This window comes from Trachurus japonicus, chromosome 3 (assembly GCF_045865225.1).
Source record: "Trachurus japonicus isolate A0001 chromosome 3, Traja_1.0".
Classification (NCBI taxonomy): Eukaryota; Metazoa; Chordata; class Actinopteri; order Carangiformes; family Carangidae; genus Trachurus; species Trachurus japonicus.
In genome coordinates, this window is record NC_140909.1 from 24494874 (window position 1) to 24514722 (window position 19849).

Consider the following 19849-nt stretch of genomic DNA (forward strand, 5'->3'; position numbering starts at 1 on the left):
AAATTATTCATATGATCTATGTTTTTTAAACTATCACCTTTATAGTTAATAAAATACATATATATATTTTATAAATAATTAAAAATACTCAGGTAAAGTGAGGCATGGTCATAGTTGAAGTAAACTAACCTTCAGGATTTATGCTCTTAATGCCATTTATCAATAAAGGTCGCTATTACAGTAATTACACTTCACTACAATTAAACTGACCACATATTGGGGATCTAAATGGTTATTTTCTCGCATGACAAAATATTAAAACTTAATAAAGTGGCATATATAACAGCACTAGAGTGGGAATTAAAACAGCTTTTAGCCGTGCAGGATATTCCATGTACTTTATGCCGCACATTGATGACGCAATGGCACGGTGATGATTCTCAACCAATCAGTGGTCTGCAGTGTTTTCACATCACTTTTTTGTACCTCTTTTCCCGTTTTGCAACCTCGGCTGAGGTGTCACCAGAACATGATTACAGGTACTTTTACCTCATGGAAAAGCAAAAAGGGATAACAAACCCCGAAAAGCTGTCACACTGGCAAGCTGACATATCCTGGCTGTTTAAATCAGATTATTCCTCATCTTTACTGGTTGTACTTGTTTTCTCACTCCACTCTCTTCTGTTCTTATCAGGCAGCCACTTTTATCAATGATGGGCTGATTAGGGAGGAAGCAGCCTCGTGCAATTGTAAAACGGATGCGGTTGCTATTCAGTAGTTTTCATATTGTGATTGTCCATTTTCATTGTATTGCCTTGTGCAGCACTGGTGCTCATTTTAAGTTATTCTAATGTTATATGAAAAAATATTACAAAATCGGGGGGGGGGGGGGACAAGTGTGAATCGGAAAATGCAGGGTCAAGGAAAAGTCTCATGAGTGTGAGAGCAAATTAACATTAGCCCTCTGGATAGTAGCTGTTAACAATTTTAGACTGGACCAAGTTGAAAAAGATCAGATTTACGCTTATCAAAATGTTCAGTATGGGCCCAGCCAAGCTCATGCATCTCTGAACACATGTGGATGTTCAATCCCTTTTGGTGTTCGATGGAAAACATACAACTCCACCTGTGTAAGTAAATCTGAATCACTGTAAGAGTGCTGTTGACTACAAAGGAGACAAAAGACCCTGCCATTCTTGCTGGTAGAAGTGGAGACAGATATTATGTAGCATTTTTCTCTGTGGCTTATACATCCATCCCCAACCTTGATAAAAATGAGTTTGATCCTCTTTTTGAAAACTCCTTGCCAGTCGATTATGCATATGACGCTCTGTGAAATTAGCCTCTTTTGTTTGGCTCTTGCATTGCTCTTTTAACGTGTGAATTGGCTCGATTATACAACAAAAAATCAGGATAATCCTTACATCCCTCTCTGCCTGCCTCCACCCGTTCTCTCTCTCCCTCTGTCTCTCTTGCTGGATTTCCTCTGTTTTTCTGTCTTGCTGTGGGGGAAACAAAGGGAACAAAAGAACGAGAGGAGACAGTAAGCTTCTCATCCACTGTAGTGAGTGGTGGAGTGGAGCTCTCAATAGAGCGCTGGGCAGACTGGGTGGACTGGTGGTGCTGTGAGAACTAGGCCAGAGGACTGTTGACTGAGCCCCAGAGTCCAGAGTCAGGACTAGATGAAATGGAGGATTACTGGCAGAAAGAATGTGAGGGAAAAGGGAAAAGAAAATAGTCCGTATATTACCGGGTACCAGGGACGAGGGATTATTATTGGAGGAAAGGAGAATATTAGGGATAAATACAAGGGTCCTTACACACTGGTGGATTTAAAACAGGGAACAAGTGGAGGTTAGAGCACAGTTTACTGACTTTTTATCTGTATACACTCAGAAATGCTCAGTTTGACTCTGACTGACCCTTCGTTCTATTATAACTCAGTCAAATCACAAATACACAGTAGCCTACACAGATTGATGGATGGATGTAGAAATAATTAAAGTTTTATTGAATAAGAAAAGGCCCTAGAACATTTATCTACAAAAATACTACTTCAGTTTTCAATTCTAATTACTCAGCTCAGACAATGGGAACAACATTGGACCTTATGAATCACTGAATAAATCTGAGAGATGGGACCAGATTCAAAGGACTCTGGAACCAGGTTAAAGCAACAATTAAACCCATGGACAGTGTGAGGTTGCCCACAACTAGCACATTAACCTAATAACTAAGCCTTTTGGGGTTTCATACATAAATAAATTTTTTTTCTATCATAATATAAAAAGGACAACATTTCGAGCCGCCTCCTCATAGAATTAAGTATATTTTTTATTGGGAGCAGCTACAGTGTTACAAGTCTTTTTCTTTCTTTTTGATCACGTTTTTTGTACTCGGCACCTGGTAACATGGATGTGCCTGTGTCTACCTCTCCTTAACTTACTGTATGTTCTACCACTGACGCTCTAACCAGAGCTCTTCCTGGATAACCTCAACAGTTTTTTTTAACAAGTGAATGGCTTTAACACCCCTTGTCTCATTAATTTTACTGTCTGGGTCTGCTGAGGGCTGACCTTGGAGGGTGTAGCATTTCAGACGTCTTGGACGTTTTTATCACAGTTTACCCCTGTTATTATCTAGTGTATGCTGTGTCATGTGTAGTCTACTGTAATTAAGACCAAAAAAACAATCAAACTAAGTCATAAAATAAACTAATATCTCATTACTAGTATACAGCACTTTGGCATTAGTGCTTTTTAAAGAATGGTGGTGCTTTTGTGACCACATGGGTGAGGTGTGTGTCACACGATTGTAACCTCCACAGTTCAATTGTTGCTGTGGACCATTGCTGCATGTTGCATGTTCTTTCCTCTGTGGCTTTTTACTGTAGTAAAGGCACAGTGCCGAAACAAGAAAAAATCCAATATGTGTCACCCCCTGCTGTTGTGACTGTGTTGTAAGTCTAGTTAGAAATGGAAGTGAAAACCAAGGATAAGCCTTTTTATTTAACACTGAAGTTGGAGAAGAGCAGGGATGGAGATATGAAAGAGTGAAAGATGGGTGAAGGAGTGACAGAGAAAAGGAAAATAAAATCCAAGTGCTGCAGAGAACAGGATTTTCACTGGAAGAAAGGAAGGATGCATGGAGGAGGAGGACGGGTTTTGGTAAACAGTGTCTGTGGTTAGAGCTGAAGTTACAGCCAGACCAAAAGTGGCCATACTGCCAGAGACAGCTGCGTGCTGCTGGTCTCTGTTTTTTATTTATTTATTTTACATGTTATAATCACCAGTGAATAAGAAGTCTCTTTTTTTGCAGTTTTGTTCTAATAAGAAAGTCAGGCCTGGTTATGACTGATTTCTCACTCCCTGATGTACTACATCCAAGTGAATTGTAGTTCTCCATAGAAAATTAATGGGACGCGGCAGCTCTGCAGCATGCCACATACTGTACAGTGTGGTGATATCCTGACAGAGGCAGGGATCAAGGAAAGAGGAAGGAAGGGAGGGTATAAAGGAAGGAGGAGAGAAGTTAAAGTGTATAAAGGATAAAGCTGAGATATTGGAGTACAAAAACAGAGTACTGTATGTGTAACAGTGTATTGATACAGTCTCTAAAAGTATTTGGTAAAGCAGGGAGGGATGGAAGCTGTGGTCCGTTTTTAGTTTTGATATGTTTACACTGGTGTGTGTGTGTCTGTATTTGTGTGTGTGCATGTCTGTACAAGAGGTAATCATGCATGCCCTGCTGAATTTTTCTCTGACACAGGAAGTGGTGATGTAACAGCATCCAAAAGCTTTTTCACACTGTCTCCCTCTCTGTTTCTCTCACACTGTGTATCTGCCTCTTGGCCGCCCTGATATTTCAAGTTTTGCAATCACAGGAGAGCAGCGATTATGGCCATGGTCTTTGAGCTCTCTGGTTGAGACAAACACACACTCACAGATGCATTTATGGAGCAGGGAGCTCGCAGGCCGAGGCCAATTTTGAAAAGAAATTCACACAGTAGATCGTTCACTCTGGACAAAAAGCCTCTCTCTTTATGAGGTAATTCAGTTTCTCCCATTTCCACCAAAGACATCTTTAAAATTTCATCAAAGCAGTAGTCTCAAATGTATGAAAATTACAGCCTACTTAACTTTAAAACAATGCTTCCTATACCAGAATGTTAATTTGATTTTTTTTTTTTTAGTTTAATTTGCCACCATTTAAAAAAATTATAGCTGCCAGCTACAACTTCCTTTCTTTTTTAGTGCAGCACATCTTCATAATTGTTACTTCCTGTCTCAGAAACATGTGTGCTCTGGTTAAATCTGTGTTCTGTGATATATGCTTTGTTGATCAATGAATTTTAGTCACAGTAAGGCTAGCAATGCTAACCATGCTCATGGGTTATTAGCATGTTTCACAAGAGTGAGAAAGATTTTAAATCATCATATAATACATTTCAGTTTAAATATACATCATGTTAAAAGGCAATGGTACCCCTGACTGGTCAAATCTGACTACAGCCCAAGTGCAGATAAAGGCACACTACACAACTAGCTTACACTGATTGTTTATAGTGTTCAGTGACTATCTGGGGCGAGTAAACACAGACTGTACAACATGCAAGAGCCAACCAACTGTAAGGTCAAGTCATACACATGGCTGTGAGGGTCTGTGCAGACGCCCTCATGCAGCCATAATTTGTGCCAGGCAGGGTGTCAGCAGAGGGACTAGCATAGCCTACTCCACACATAAAAATAGATTATTGCTTTGATTAGAGGTTGTGTAAGGTGATCCAGCAATCCACATTTGTTTGAATTGTCTTTGAAACAATCTACATTTCTATTTTTGTCTTCCGTCTATTTTCGTCCTCTACTTCCTGATTTTTTATAACGGTATACAAACAATGTTGTGGTACATTAACACCACCGGCAGGAGAGGGGTGAGGATTAGGAAATACACATTTGTAGAATGTCAAACCAACGTGTAATCTGAGTTGTAGTATGAATGTACCTGTGTACACATCCTCAAGTCTTCAGCTGTCATGGAAACTGCCCTCGATTTCATGATTTACTGCTGGACTTCTGTATCTCTGTGGGATATTTACCTCTGCCAGGGAGGTTACATATATGTTTTGACCCGTGACTGAGGGAGCAAAAAGCACTGAACCTACTTGCAGTAAACTTTGTGGAGGGATGGGGGGTGGGCCAGGGAAGAGGCAGTATAATTGTGGGGCAAGTCTGCATCATGCAATAAAAACTTTAATGTTTACATATTCACAGCACTGCTGGATTTCTGGTTGGGCAGGTGACTGCTGGTTTGCTCTAAGTCAAATATGTTTCAGGTTGTTATCATCAAGCAGAATACTAACACGGTGTGTGTAGAGGAAGGCCTGCATATTAAGAAACAGGAAGAAATCACACACACACACACACACTTACACAAACTCATTCATCACTTGGTCACTTGCCACCAGGCCCTTTTACTGGATTAAAATACTTGAAATATGATAATGAGATGGAGCGCAGTATATGCATGAATCTGAGTGTGTGTGTGTGTGTGTGTGTGTGTATGTGTGTGTGTGTGAGAGAGAGAGAGGAGGGGGCGTCACTTCACGTTATCTCTCATCCACACTACTTAAGCTCCATGGGGCACTTCAAACAGCCTGCGAGGGGAGGGATCAGGGTGTGTGTGTGCGTTGGATGGAGGATGGTGGAGGGGTTAGCTTTTGGTACCGAGGGGAAATATGACTGTGATTTCAGACCAAATTAAGCCACATCAAACAGGCCAGATCAAAGGGTATACAGCCCCGACTGTCTGTGCCAGTCTGACATCATGACAGGATGCCCCACCCCTCAACACACACGCACACACACACACACACACACACACACACACACACACACACACACACACACACACACACACCCTTAGTGTCTTCCTTTACCTTCATTTTTTTCACAATTTCCTGTTTCCTTGAAATGATTTTTTTCAACATGTTCCCATTGTTTCTGTTTGGATGCTCAGCCCTCACTGTAGAAATATTATCTCATAGACTGACACACACAGAGACAATTTACAAGCATTTAACAGGGTTATGGGTTAACCTGGATCAAGTATAATGTAATATGTGCTGAGGCTGGGGGTGTGTGATAGAGCAGTCATTCAGTCTAAAGGAGGAGTGGGAGGATGGGGGAGCAGCATCCATTAGAGACACAGCTTTAGCTTTGAATTGTGTTAGCAATCCTGGCTGCTCCAGTCAAACCCTTTGATGCTGCTTGATGCCAGTAGCTGTCAAGTGTTGTGTGTGTGTGTGTGTGTGTGTGTGTGTGTCTGTGTGTGTGTGTCTGTGTTTGGGTAGGTGGATTAGATGTCTGCATAGAGAGAAGACGGGAGAGGGGTGGCTGCTGTTATTGATGGAGAGATTGGGGTAAGGGTGTGTGTCTGTGTGGATGCTTTTGTGGAGAGAGAAAGGGGATTTGAAGATTTTGTCTTTAAACTGATTTAAAAGTGTAATCTAATCATCTAAATTAATTTGTTAACTATTTCAACTCCTCAAATAGTTAACAAGATTACGTCCCTTGTGTATTTTTACCTTGTTGTTTTCCCATCACTTTTTCATCTGCATTGGTTCTCTTCTTTTGTGTTTTCCCATGAGTCAATACATTATTTCTTTGCACAACTTTGCTGAGCCTTGATCTGCATTTTGGGTATTTCTGAAAACCAGCACTGTGACATTAGCAGCTAATGCAGAAACAGCAAAGCTATCATTACTCATATTTTCAAAGCAGAAAATCAAGTTGGGTATTGTGCTTTTGCTCACAGCAACTATTCACACCCTCAGCTACATGCAATCCAAAACTGTCAGTCTATTGCGTTGGTGGAAAACTGCAAAACTGTAATGCATTTGAAATACATGCATCTTTCTGTCTCAGCTGTAAGCTGTGCAACCTCTGGGCATAGCAGGATTGTTCTTTTGAAATATAAAATATCTGTTAACATGTCTTTCTGTCTGTGTGTTAACAGTGCTCCTATCCTGTGTGGGAGGACTTCAGCGCCAAGGCCACCAAGCTGCATTCCCAGCTCCGGTAAGTTAAATAAAAGACATAAATAGTCTTGCAAAAGAATATTACTCTCTTTTCAAATGTTGAAGTTGTTTTACATTTTACACAGTTTTACATGTTGTTGAAGTTGTTTTAAAATCCTAGGACACATGCCTACTCAAAAGCTGAAATGACAAATAGGCCGTGATGATCAATGAAGCTGAATCATTAATAAGTATTTCCTGCTCACCTAGAACCACTGTGCTGGCTGCTGTAGCCTTCCTGGATGCCTTTCAGAAAGTGGCAGACATGGCTACCAACACCAGAGGTATGTTTACATCCTTGTGTGCATTTTATGGACGGTGTATATGTGTGAACCAGCTCAGCCGTGTGCATCTGTTCAGTACTGTATGTGTCCCTTTGCCAACACTGTGTTGTGCTCTGCTCTTCTGAAGTGCCCTCCACATGAGAGCACTATTAGGAATCTTATTACGTTTCAGAGATATTATCAACTAGCCTGCTAAATTGTCCTCGGACTGATGAAAGTGTTTCCAGCAGTGTGGTGGTATATTTTGTTTCAAACTTCAAAGCACTGCAAATGTTTAGTATCTTGGAGAGGCTGAAAATGGATTTGAGAAGCAGGATATATTTTTGATAGATTTGCCAATGCATTTGTAAGGTCAGTTTCACATTATAGTGAGTTGTCGGTTTTGATTCCAGCTGCTGTTTGCAGTTGTTTGTGTCATTCGGTCATATCTTTTGAATCTAACAGTTTATGAAGTGTTGAAATTCTGTGTTGTGTCTTTCATCACTGTTTTATTATTGTCTGGGTGGAAGCTGCTGAGACATGGAAACCAGCAAAACAAAGATTATTGATTTAACAATAACATGAATGTGTGTATTTAGAAATTGAAACCAGTTTGATTTTAGCGTTGACAAATGCTGATTGAGAATTGATGTGCATTTACCCATGCATTTACTTCGAATTCACTTTGAAAACAACTCCGTCTAGTAACGAATTTGCAGTGCAGTGCAATGTAAAGTTGAACGTAGCCCTCATTATGTCACCCATGCTTTCTGGAGAGTGGTTGAAGCTCAGAGTGAGCTAATCCAAAAATGAGAAAAGATGTGGACTGTTTGTCAAGCAGAGACGTTGGAGGATGCTGGTACTACCTGGCAGGCATACTCTCACCCACCTGTCACTTAAAGTGGTCACGCCCTCAGTTATGTACAACCCAGCCTTTTTAAAATGTAAAAAGATAATTTCTATGAAAAGTCACCCCTGTTACATTAGTAATGAACGAGGAAATTAGCTGTATGAACAAAACTGTTATTTCACAGTAGGCTGCGAACATGTTGGTCATGTTGTTCCATGTTTTTAGAGGCCAGACTTCTCAGCTTGGTTAAGACAGGATTGTGGTAAAACACCTCTGAAAATGCAATAGCAACTCACAAACAAGAAGATTTACTGCTGTTTCTCCAATTGTAAACACTGGAAATGTCCATAATTAATCCATTGTTACACTGTGGCATTATGTTTTTAACCCCCTTGTTACACACATGTTGTGGGTTGTTTATAAATCTCTTGAAAAGCCACTTGAGATTGTTTTGATATTTTGAATGCAAAGCTCAACATGGTGTTTTTCCTGTGCTGTATTTGGCCAAAAGAACTCACTGAACTTTATTGAATTCAGTGGATTAAAAAAAATGTTTTCTGGCTTTACACTCTTGATATTCTGTGTGTAGGCTTAAAATTTGGCACTGGATTTGATAGAGTGTGGACTGAGAGCTGAGAAGGTCAGACAAACACTCACCGCCCACTGTAGGCCATCTGACTATGATAATACCACTGAGGGAAACTAGGAATATGACCGAGGCTGTTGCAACTTATTAGGTGCAGCTGCCAGACACAGTATGTGATGGTGATGTGCGTGTGTGAGTGGCCCCAGGTGGGCTCCTGTAGAGGACGATGTAGGAAGAGGCTTGTGTTGCTTTTACAGGCCAGACAGGAAATCACAGAGCTCTGTCAGCTCATTACACAACCTCCTACCACTGCCACATATGCAGAGAGGCAAAAATATAACAAATGATGCTGGCACAGACGCATCAGAGCCTCTTTGTACTTTCTATACTGATGAGTCATTCCTGTTAGAGTCCATTTGTCAGATTGCTGTACAATTGCTGCTCTTTCAAAGTGTGTGATGTTCTCTAATAGATTTGTTAAATGGATGGAGGCGGGAGACGACACCAATAATGATGCTCTCTGTCTTCCTTCCCATTCGCTATCAATGTGCCACTTAGTACAGCGCGTGTGTGTGTGTGTGTGTGTGTGAATCGAGCTCAAAGGGTACTGATGATCCTGTGCTCTGCTCTTGTACCGACATTTCCATTTATGTGTCTGTATTGGCTGTTTCCATTCTGCTGTCCAAATTTTATGTAGTTGGAATCTATGTTTTCATCAGCTGGAGTAAATGAAAACTGGCTTCATGCCGGAGCAGACGGCGCTGTCACCTCACAGTGAGGTGAAACTGCCAGCAGGATGAGGCCTTCCTGTGTGCAGTTTTCCCGTTCTCCTCATACCTCCCAGGGTTTCCTCTCCTCCCACAGTCACAAGACATGCAGATTTGGTTAATTGGCAAATTTAAATTGTGATTGAGAGAGTGAGTGGTGGGCTATCTCCATATTAGCCCATGTGATGGACTGGCAACCCTTTTCAAATCAGGCCTGACTCGGGCCACATCTGCAGCGTTGTCTGACAGATGTGATATTTTCTGTGTGTGCACCAGAGTTTGGGGTGGGGGTGGGGCAGGTTTTTACCTCCAAAAGCTCTTCACAACCACTAATGATAACCACCATGTTGAATCAGGATGTCAAGTCTGTGTATTGCAACATATTTTAACAATCTAATTTTCACTTGAATATATTTAAAAGACAGGAAGTTACCCATCTGGGTTATGCTTTAATGTTTAACCCCTCGAGATAAACAGTATGATCCTAACTTTAGATTATTTACGATGATCATCAGGTCCAGTTTCATTTGTTTCATTGACTTTAGCATCTACAGTAGCTTACTGAACTGCTGTGAGACGGTAGCATGGCTGTAGACTCAAGTCTCTTTCCTCTAGTCGCTGTAATTCATGCTCCCACGCGTCAGATATGGAGCACAGGAATGAAATGGTATTTTAAAGACAAATTTGGAAGTACTGAGTACTGTGAGCACCAGCGACTTGCAGTGGAGTGTCTAGTGGAGTGTCTGGAGTGTGTAGGAAACAGGGGATATCAAATCCTCATTGATCCTCTTTATGGTATAATTTATAGACTCTGTTTTGTAGAATTATTTGAAGGTCTATACAATGAAGTGGTACAGTAGCACAAACCGAACAAAGCTGTTTACTGCATCACACTCTGTGGAAGGTGACCAGTGGGAAATAGTCCAGCAAAAGTGGGACTAGTGGCTTTGTCCTGCTTGGATCTTGGCCAGGCCTCATGTTCTGCAGAGTCCCTTGATGTACCAGATTTATTCAGCTAAAGATAAAGTTAAAGAAGGCAGCATAGCAGATAAGGGAAAGAGTATGTTGGTGAGGATGTGGGTGTGTTTGAGTGTGTGTGTGTGTGTGTGTGTGTGTGTGTGTGTGTGTGTGTGTGTGTGTGTGTGTGTGTGTGTGCGAGAGAGAAAGAGAGAGTGTGTGAGAGTGAGAGAGAGAGAGAGTTTTAGCAAGTAGGTGAAATCCAGCACAAGGAAATGTGGAAGTGTTTGTGAATTCCCTGGTGAGGGGTGAATTTGAGTGCACTTTCAGATGTGCTCTCCTCTCCCCTCCCATTGCCCAAACTTTCTGTTCCCCTTGGGTATCCTGTGTGCGTGTATTTGTGTTTGTGTGTGTGTGTGCAAGAGAGAGAGAGAAAGAGAGAGAGAGAGAAATGGAAGCACATAAGCACATAAACACATAACACGACTGCTTCACTGATCTGGTCAGAGGGGGCCCTGTGTGTGTCTTTCCCATGTTTAATAACCTGTCTGTTTGGCACTGTTAAACCACCGCTCTTCATCATTACTTCATCATTAGTGAGGGACCCCCCCCACACACACACACACACACACACACACACAAACACACATTCAGCTTTCTTCCAGACTTTCAAGTCATACAAAGAGTCAGTGCTTCATTTTCGGTTTTTTAAACATTCATTCATTTTCAGGTCACCTTTGTTTAATCTGGAAACTGATTAAAACATAAACAAATAAAAAACATAAAAACTGCATGAAAGAAAGTAGCTACAAATTCAGCGGCTGCTCCACCACGTACTGTAGCTGTGGTTTCCCGGTCTCAGGTTTTTTGATGGAGAGTTATACCACAGGCTCTGTTCTGTTGTAAAAAGCTCTGGCAATTTAGGAATAGAGGGATGGGGCAGGGAAAGACCCAATTGAGTGTAGATGTGGATAAAGGGTTAAGGATCCCAAAATGTATTTGATCACTTAACATTGCAAGATGGAGCATTTTCTACACTTTCCGTCCATAATATTTGGACCCTGATGTAAAAACTGGACCATCTTTAGGGTGTTGCCATCCTTGAGTGTGTATACTGTAGTTTGTTGGAGGAAAATGTTTGGCCTTGGTGGAGGTATGTGTCTACTGAGAGCCATTCCAGATATAAAATTGTTCATTTATGCCACACTAACCATCTGTTGTGGATTCTTGGGCTGATTAAATCTGGCCTTTTCTGTCACCACCCTCTTCCTTTTCAGCCCTGTTACGGTGCTATTGCCCAGATCTGAATGATATACAGCATACCTTCCTCTGTGGTAACCACATCTCATTTGCTAAAGTACTGTGCTAAATATAGTAGCAGTTGATATGAAACTGATTTCATTTTAATAGTGTTTATTTTTCCTGTTTGTAGCTGACTCCCAGGGAAAAAAAATATATAGATAGATAGATAGATCAAGGTAAAATTGATTAGATTATCATAGGAACTAGTGCATTCAGTGGTTCTTACTGTTTTACTCATCAGCTCCTTTGTTTCTTTTGTGAAGATGATGATGATGATGAGACAGGTCTATTTCCACTCATCCCCTTTTGCTCTTCTTTCATCTCCACACGCTCTCTGAAGTAGCTGCAGTAAAACCTGGTTCAGTCCCAGGACTCTCACTATGCACACTTGGCACAAGACACGGCAATAAAGGGCCACTGTGCATGTGTGTGTGTTGGTGTGTGCGTCTTGATGATAGGGATGCTGACCTGATGGTACAGAATGTGTGGTGGTTTTTATTGCCAGGCTGCTTCCCTGCATTTTAATACAAGGTTTCATAATGAATATCATAAATCCTATTGTGTATGCACTCAGGCATGTAGATGCAGTTGAATCGTCCTCAGACCCTTTAGAGATAATAAAATAGCAGCTGATATCAACATGAAGAAATGTGTTCTCGAAGACAGGTTGGCTGTGTTTAACATGTTATTTCCAAGAATAAACATAGACCTTGGTCAGAATAGAGTTTTTTTTAATTTACTTTTACTTGCTTTTTATTTTTTTGTCCCTAATAATTTAAATTTTAATTTAGTTTGAAACATTCATTCTTTTAGAATTACATTTCAACCTTCTTCAGGCCAAAACAAAGGTCACAAGAAAATGAGATTCAGCTCTTTTCATCAGAGACCATGTTTAAATTTACAATATGATTGTGGCTCAAAGATGCACAATATCAATGCCATTTTACAAAGTAGGCATTTTCAAATTTGCACATGGCTGAAATGGAAAGAAGAGAGTTTACATTTACAAATGTATCCAGAATATTGTGGATATACCATAGATTAATTTAGGTAGAATCAATTAGATTAGCTTTTAGTTGCATTGTTAGATTTAAACATGTTGTTTAAACAAAAACAAAAAAAAATCTTTGTTTTTAGGAAAGCTCAAATTAGAGGGTGTCAAAGTGTATTACATGCAGTCATAACACTTTGTTAGAAAATGGTCTGCAAATGTACATACAAATAAAATGACTGGTGATTGTTTTTGTACTGAACAAGAACGCAGCAGAGGCAATGTTCAATTCAACTGCAGATGGTAAAAAAGGAGCAAAGAGAAGCTGGAAAACTCATTTCCAACATGTTTATTGTCCTCAGCAAAGCCAGAGGAAGGGAGCCTAGGGGGCAGGAAGCAATGAAGTTTATGGGAAATGTGGTCTTGATTTGGAGAAACACTACCACTAATAATACCACTGGTGTGACATGTAGGCTGCCAATGATCCTGACCGTGGTCGCATGAGTTTACAGTCATTTTACCAAGGTAGGAATTTTAATTTGAGAGCAGTTTATTGGTGTTCAAAACATGCTGCACAAAGCACATTTGAAACTTGACAAAAATAAAGAAGAGTGCATTGATTTGCTGTAAATAAAAGACCCTCAGATTTGAGGCACAGTGCTGTGTGGAGAAATTATAGTTAATGTGTTTAAATGGGAGTGAAATGATACAGACCAACAGTTGGGGATTGTTCCAGACCTCCGAGGACTGTATGAAAAGACAGAGGGGTCCGTGCTCGAGAGAACATTGAGTGTGGCTAAGCAATAAAGACAGAGAATGGACAGAGGACTGTTGTGTGGGATCGGGAGGAAGTCTTCAACGGCAAGCCTGTGCTGTCGCTGTGGATACGAGCATCAGCTAAGTCAGTAGCTGAATGTACCCCACCGCCCTGTCAGATGAGCTCAAGAATCCCTCCATCATGATTTTCAACTGGATGCTGTTCAAATGAATATGAATATTCTCACAGAGTGTGTTTGTGTGTGTGTATTTGTGTTTATTCACTCAGTATGATAAGACAAAATTCTTCACTCCCTCATTAACTTACTGGTTGCCTGGCAGGCCAATGCATGCTGGATGTACTGATGACTTCCTGGGTGAGTGGATGACAGATAACACTAAGATGTGAGGCAATTTAAGCTAATACACAAATACACAGACACACATGCAACTCAGCAAAGAGTGTTTCCCTTATTCAGCCTGCAGCATGGCACCCCCCTGCAAAGACCACCTGCTAGTTAATAGCACTCACAGAGACGCTCCCCTTGCATACGCACACACGCCATTACAATCCTGACCTACACATGCAAATCTGACATGCACGCATATTAGCTCACAGGCATGTGTGTGTGGAGGCACTGTACAGCAAGCAAGCAATTGTGACCACAGACATGCACAGACACACATGCGTGTTGTGGAACTGACATGCCATGGGAACAATGGGTGAAGGGCATTGCCTTGAGGTGCATGTGCAACTCTTTCGTTTTCAATTGAGTGATAATTGTTAAGTTTACAGCCCGTGTCTGAGTTACATGCATGTCTTCCTTTTTCCACTCTGACATGGATCTGTCATCCCTTCAGCCAATCGCAGACAAGTGGGATCACATCTACGTGCATGGTTGCCAGGCAACAAGAAAGAGAAAGAGAGAGTGAGTGTGCAAGAAAGAGAGGGAAGTGGTGGCAGAGAAAAAATAGCCACGTTGTTGCCAAGAGCAGAGGAGAAATCTGAGCAAGATGGCTTAATTACATTTCACAGATTGCTTGCCAGTCAACTGGAGACGCATTTGATCTGATACGGTTGATCATGCAAACAAAGTGCTTGACCTCAGGTTTTATACTTTGCATAACTGGGTTAGCATGGGGACTAATTCACCCACTGACTTTACCTTGACCCCACTGTGGGAGCTGAATACATATGCATGACCTATAATCAAACTTAGACTGTCTTTCTATCAAAAGTAGAACATCTGGACCATAGGCAGCAAGGCAACATTCAGTGAAGCTGAGGAAAGCAATGTGAAATTGTTGCCAATTACCTGAAGAAACTGGAACAATTTCAATATCTGGTGATTTTCCCAGATAGCAAAATAATCTGACCTAAACGTGGGCTACATGCAGTGGTGTGGCTGGTGTAGTCCACTTCAGGCGGGGGGGTGCTGCTGAGAAAGGCTACACTGCCACTATGGTGGGTGGTGGTATATTCATTAGTTCATTTGGGTTCTTATAATAAAATAACACACTTGGAGTCAATATTGACTTGCTGGCTGCAGCTTAACTTTACTGAGAATGTCAATGGAGAGATAACGCAGACATGAGCCATCAAACATGTCAGCTCAGGTCTCTCAATTGATACCATACAGTATAATACTGGTATATCACAGTATGGAATGGTGCGTTTCATTTACATTGGAAGTCTGAACTCGGAGCTTGTCGCTTATCTAAAAACATACTTCTAAAATTATTTCTATTTTATTTTTTTAAGTCTTATTCAAGGTACTGGGAAGTGGTGGGCCTAGCACCCTCTATTGGCCAGTTGCCACATGCCTAATTTCTATTGGCTCACTATACGACTGGTTCCATTGCACAAATACGAATGATACAGTATGATCGTCACATCTGGACCAATTTGTCACACATACACAAACAAATTTGTGGCTGTCAGACAACACCAGAGGATAAATAGCAGGAATCTGAGTAATTGTGACTCTTGAAATAAATAATGATGCTAATAACTAACTAATAACTAACTCCAATCAGGTATGGCTTCACTGCCCTGCCAAACCCTTTTAGTGATGTCACGATATTCCATTCCATATTCTTTCTTTCTTTCCCAGCATCTTCCCTCTGAAAGTACGCCACGGTTGCAGCCTGTTGTTGTGGAGAGCTGCAAAAACAACATTATTGTCTTTAATTAAGCCTCAGCCACAGAGAGCACCCTCCCTGCACCCCTCTTTCTCTTCTTCTCTTCCTCCTCCATTGAGCTTTTCTCTCACTCATCTAACTCCTCAGTGCTTCCTCTACCATCATTACTCAGCCCAGACGTTGCTCTCCTCTTATTTCTTAACACGTCTCTCCCATCAACTCCAGCCTCCCATCATTGCCATTCCCTCCTTTGCCCTCCTCTTTCCCTCCATCCTTCTCTCTGTCTCTGGCAGCTCTCTAAGGACATTTCCTGATGTCACAGTGCAGTATTGTCCTGGAGGTCAACAACACAAGACATGCTCTATCGCACACACTCGCACGCGCACACACACATAGTGCACTCGCTCAGTAAGCATGGGAAGCAGAGCTCAATGAGTCCTGCTGCTCCAAGGCCAAGTCCTGTTTAATGAGAGAAGAGGCAGACTGAGGAGTGGTGTGTGTGCGTGTGTGTGCGTGTGAGAGAGAGAGAGAGTATGTTTCAGTCGCTAGTCTGTCAAAGTTTACTGCAGTGTTATGTTGTTGTTGTTTTTAAGAGTTTTGTTGTGTTTTTAGGGAGCTTTCTTGGGTTATCGCTAGATGCCGTGTGTGTGTGTGTGTGGGAGTGGGGGTTAGTGAGAGTTTGGTGTTAATCCGCAGCATTAACAACCATCAGCCAGGCGTGATAACTGGTGTAGCTGCTGCTGGCTCAGCTGTATACACACACACACACACACACACACACTGACACACTCAGAATCTCTCACACACACATGAACCCTTGAACTACTAGCTTTCTGAGGACTCTCCATTGACTGCATCCAACTACAATACTTGGGAAACCCTGGCTGAACATCAGGTCTTACTGTATCTCAGCCTGTTCTATAAACCTAATTATTATAGATAGATAGATAGATAGATAGATAGATAGATAGATAGATAGATAGATAGATAGATAGATAGATAGATAGATAGATAGATAGATAGATAGATAGATAGATAGATAGATAGATAGATAGATAGATAGATAGATAGATAGATAGATAGATAGATAGATAGATAGATAGATAGATACGTCATCAACACCATCAGCAGACATGGTGTGTGACATCACCACCTAGTCTTTCTGGTTACAGATTTTATAATTGTTCTACAACAAACTGCTGATTTCTTGGCATGAACTGTGATGTTTTAAATAGGTAGAGGTCATATATATTTATCATGGCACAATTCAATCGGATCACGAAATAAAATTTTGACTCCCGTTCACTTACATGGAGATTCTTTCCGAATTGAGGTCCCATGGCGAGTGTTACTTCCTGCTTTCGCTTTGGCTCTCTATTTGTATCCAGGTTGGTGTGTGTATTCATCATCCTTGTCCACTCAGTTTTTTTCCCTACCATTCATTCTTGTCTGTGCTCTGTGGGTCTCCCTCTGAGTACGTTGCCACGGCAACAGTGGCACATATATGCCACTGTATAATGCGTTTTGGGGGGTTTCTCTGTCTGGCCATTCATTCCCACCACCATCTTTTTTCTAATTACATAACAATTTTTTATTTTTTTTTCTGGGCGTTCATTCTTTAGCTGTTAGTCGGTACAGTACGTGTGACATCATCAATCTCCACTCAAGGTCATCTTGTGAGATTTGAACACTGCTAAAGTGCAGGGTGTTTGTTGTGGTATCTCAACAGCTCTTGAACATTGCACAGTGCTTGATGGAAGCATTGTCTGCAGTAACAGCAGAGCAGCGTTTCCCACAGCTACCTGACCTCCTGCCAGCCAGTCTGCTCTAAACCAAAGGGTTCCCAGAGACATGCCATCACCATTGACCGTGTGTGTGTGTGTGTCCGCATGTATGTGTGTGTGTGTGTGTGTGTAAAAGAGAGAGAGAGGCTTTACTTTAGGCATATGTGTGTTTGATGTCAGATTATCTTTTTGTAAAATCTTTGTTATCCATTGTAACTCATCATTCTCTTACTCTGCTGATGTTGCTCCAGTCTGTCTCTATTATGCTGTGTCTTTGGGGAGCAGGCGTGCTCAGTTATTTATTATTTGTTTATTTTTAAGGGACAGTGCATATTAATGAACGTCAGTATAAATACATTTGTAAGCATGACTGCTAATTTGCATCCGTATGCTGAGGAGCACACATGATGCCCAGACTACATTACCCACAATGCTATATTTAGACCACTGCAGTGTGTGACTCAGCACAGCCAAGCCTAACTCTGGTCTGACAGCACAGCTCTGTCTGATTCTCCTGCTATGTGCATATTTTATTTGTATAGCCTATTATTTTTTGCTAGCATTTTCCCTTTTCAGAAAGACTGGGCCATAAAAACATACAGCCTCGGGTCAAGACATTTTATTCAAAGCTGTTGCCTTACAATCCGTACTATAACTTCCTTGGTTACGAGACAGAAATATGCATGTACATTAATCAAAACAAAGGATTACTCTGCACGGTTGTTGTAATCAGTTTGTGTAAATCATATGAGTGTAATGTGTAGGTACAGTATGTATTTGTCTGATAATAAATAGTTACAATATGGGTTAATATACCTACAGTATAGTGTGTGTATGTAGTCTTGTGTGTGTGATTGTGACACACCCAGATGCAGGGACTACCTCTCATGCCCTTAAGCAGCGCATCTGATGCATCCAGGCAGATGGCACACTGCATGTTTCACCATCTGTGTCATGCATGGCTATGCTATATTGTGCATGTTTACATGTGAATGCTGGTAAATTGTGTGAGTGTGTGTGTGTCTGTATCGTGCATGCATAAAAGCATATGTGCGGCTATGTTTCAGGGGGCGTGCAAGGAGAGGAGTGATGCAGTGTTTGCTCTGTGACATGGAAGTGTGGATGGACAGGGAATTCCTTGCATGTGACAATGTATGTAAGTCATGCTCTCGAGCCTCTTTGCGTTGCTCTACATGCAAATCAGCGTGTGAAGGAGCGTTAATAAACTCTCACCTCTAGGGCTTCATGTGATATGTGCGTGAGGCATGTTTCATCCCTACTGCTCTTCTCTAAGAGAGCGTGTGAAGTTGACTTGGCCGTCGGATCCTCAGCATTTCTTCATCACTTTCAAACAAACGCAAATACTGTAAATTCCTGTTGTTGGAATTGTTTATCAGTTTGACTGGCATTAGCCTTGCTGAAACAACCATGCACAGAACAGCGACTCCACACCACCTTGCTTCACTGGCTGACCTCATATGTCCCCTTGGAAGGGGATTTCTTGCTTTGCTCTGCTTCTTGAACTTGTTTGTGATCCAGCAAAAAGAGCAACAAGTTTTATAGTTACAGCTGCTGGCTCTGGCTAGGTGTTTACCTCATAACTCATTTAAGTCTATTCCCAAAATGTCAATATGTAAATATTCTTTTAAGTGATTTCCATAAAATAAATAAATAAATAAATAAAAAAGTGTGGTGGGCGGATAAATGGAATTCATCTACACAAAAATAGAGTGAGCATCTCTCTTTTGAGACCATGTTTGGAAATCGTCTATACTAAAACTGTTGAGAGAAGCAGCCAGATTATCTCACTCTGCTGGCAAAAGTTTTTCAGTTATTTTAAGAGAGAAAAAACAAGAGTCAAGACTAGATTGCATGACTCATTTGGCAGATATTTCAACAGTGTGGACAAAGAAGATTTGATATTTTCTTCAAACCTCCAGTGTTAACCCTTTGTTGCTGACCATTTTAACGCATGGTGTAGTAGAAGTGGGGAATATGCAGCCACCAAACACAGCAGCAAAAATATGTTACGGAGATAAGCTTTCAGTTGAACCTAATACCGAGTGGCTTTCTAAGTATTTGCCAGTGCAGTGAGAGCTCCTTAAGATCATGTATCATGTAGCCTCATGAGGTTAGGAAGTGTAGACAGCTCAGCCACTCAACAGCCAGTCCTGAGATAAGCAACAGTGCCAAAACTGGTATTAAACATCAGCTTTGTTTACTTTTCAGGATTCAACCAAGATTTCAGCATCTGGATGGAGAACTTCAGATCTTGCCCTGATATTAAAAGTATACATAAAAGGATGTACTCAAGCTTAAATCCTAACTCCAATGTTAATAGTGATGATAGGAAAGATGTCAGATCAATAGCAGGTTGCTAAGGTGCACAAATGTATTTTCAATTGATTTTCCTTTCTATTGATTGTAGTGCAGTGT

General features: G+C 41.2%; 1 protein-coding gene across 7 annotated transcripts in view; it reads left to right on the top strand.

Annotated features, from left to right (window-relative positions):
- The window catches only part of mtss2b (MTSS I-BAR domain containing 2b), a 61905-nt gene that overhangs the window by 13865 nt on the left and 28191 nt on the right, over positions 1 to 19849 (top strand). For all 7 annotated transcript variants that reach the window (XM_085767504.1, XM_085767533.1, XM_085767511.1 and 4 more), the window contains exons 2-3: positions 6955 to 7016; positions 7226 to 7299. In XM_085767504.1, the coding sequence (XP_085623630.1) occupies positions 6955 to 7016; positions 7226 to 7299 (136 nt within the window). The remainder of the gene's footprint in view (positions 1 to 6954; positions 7017 to 7225; positions 7300 to 19849) is intronic.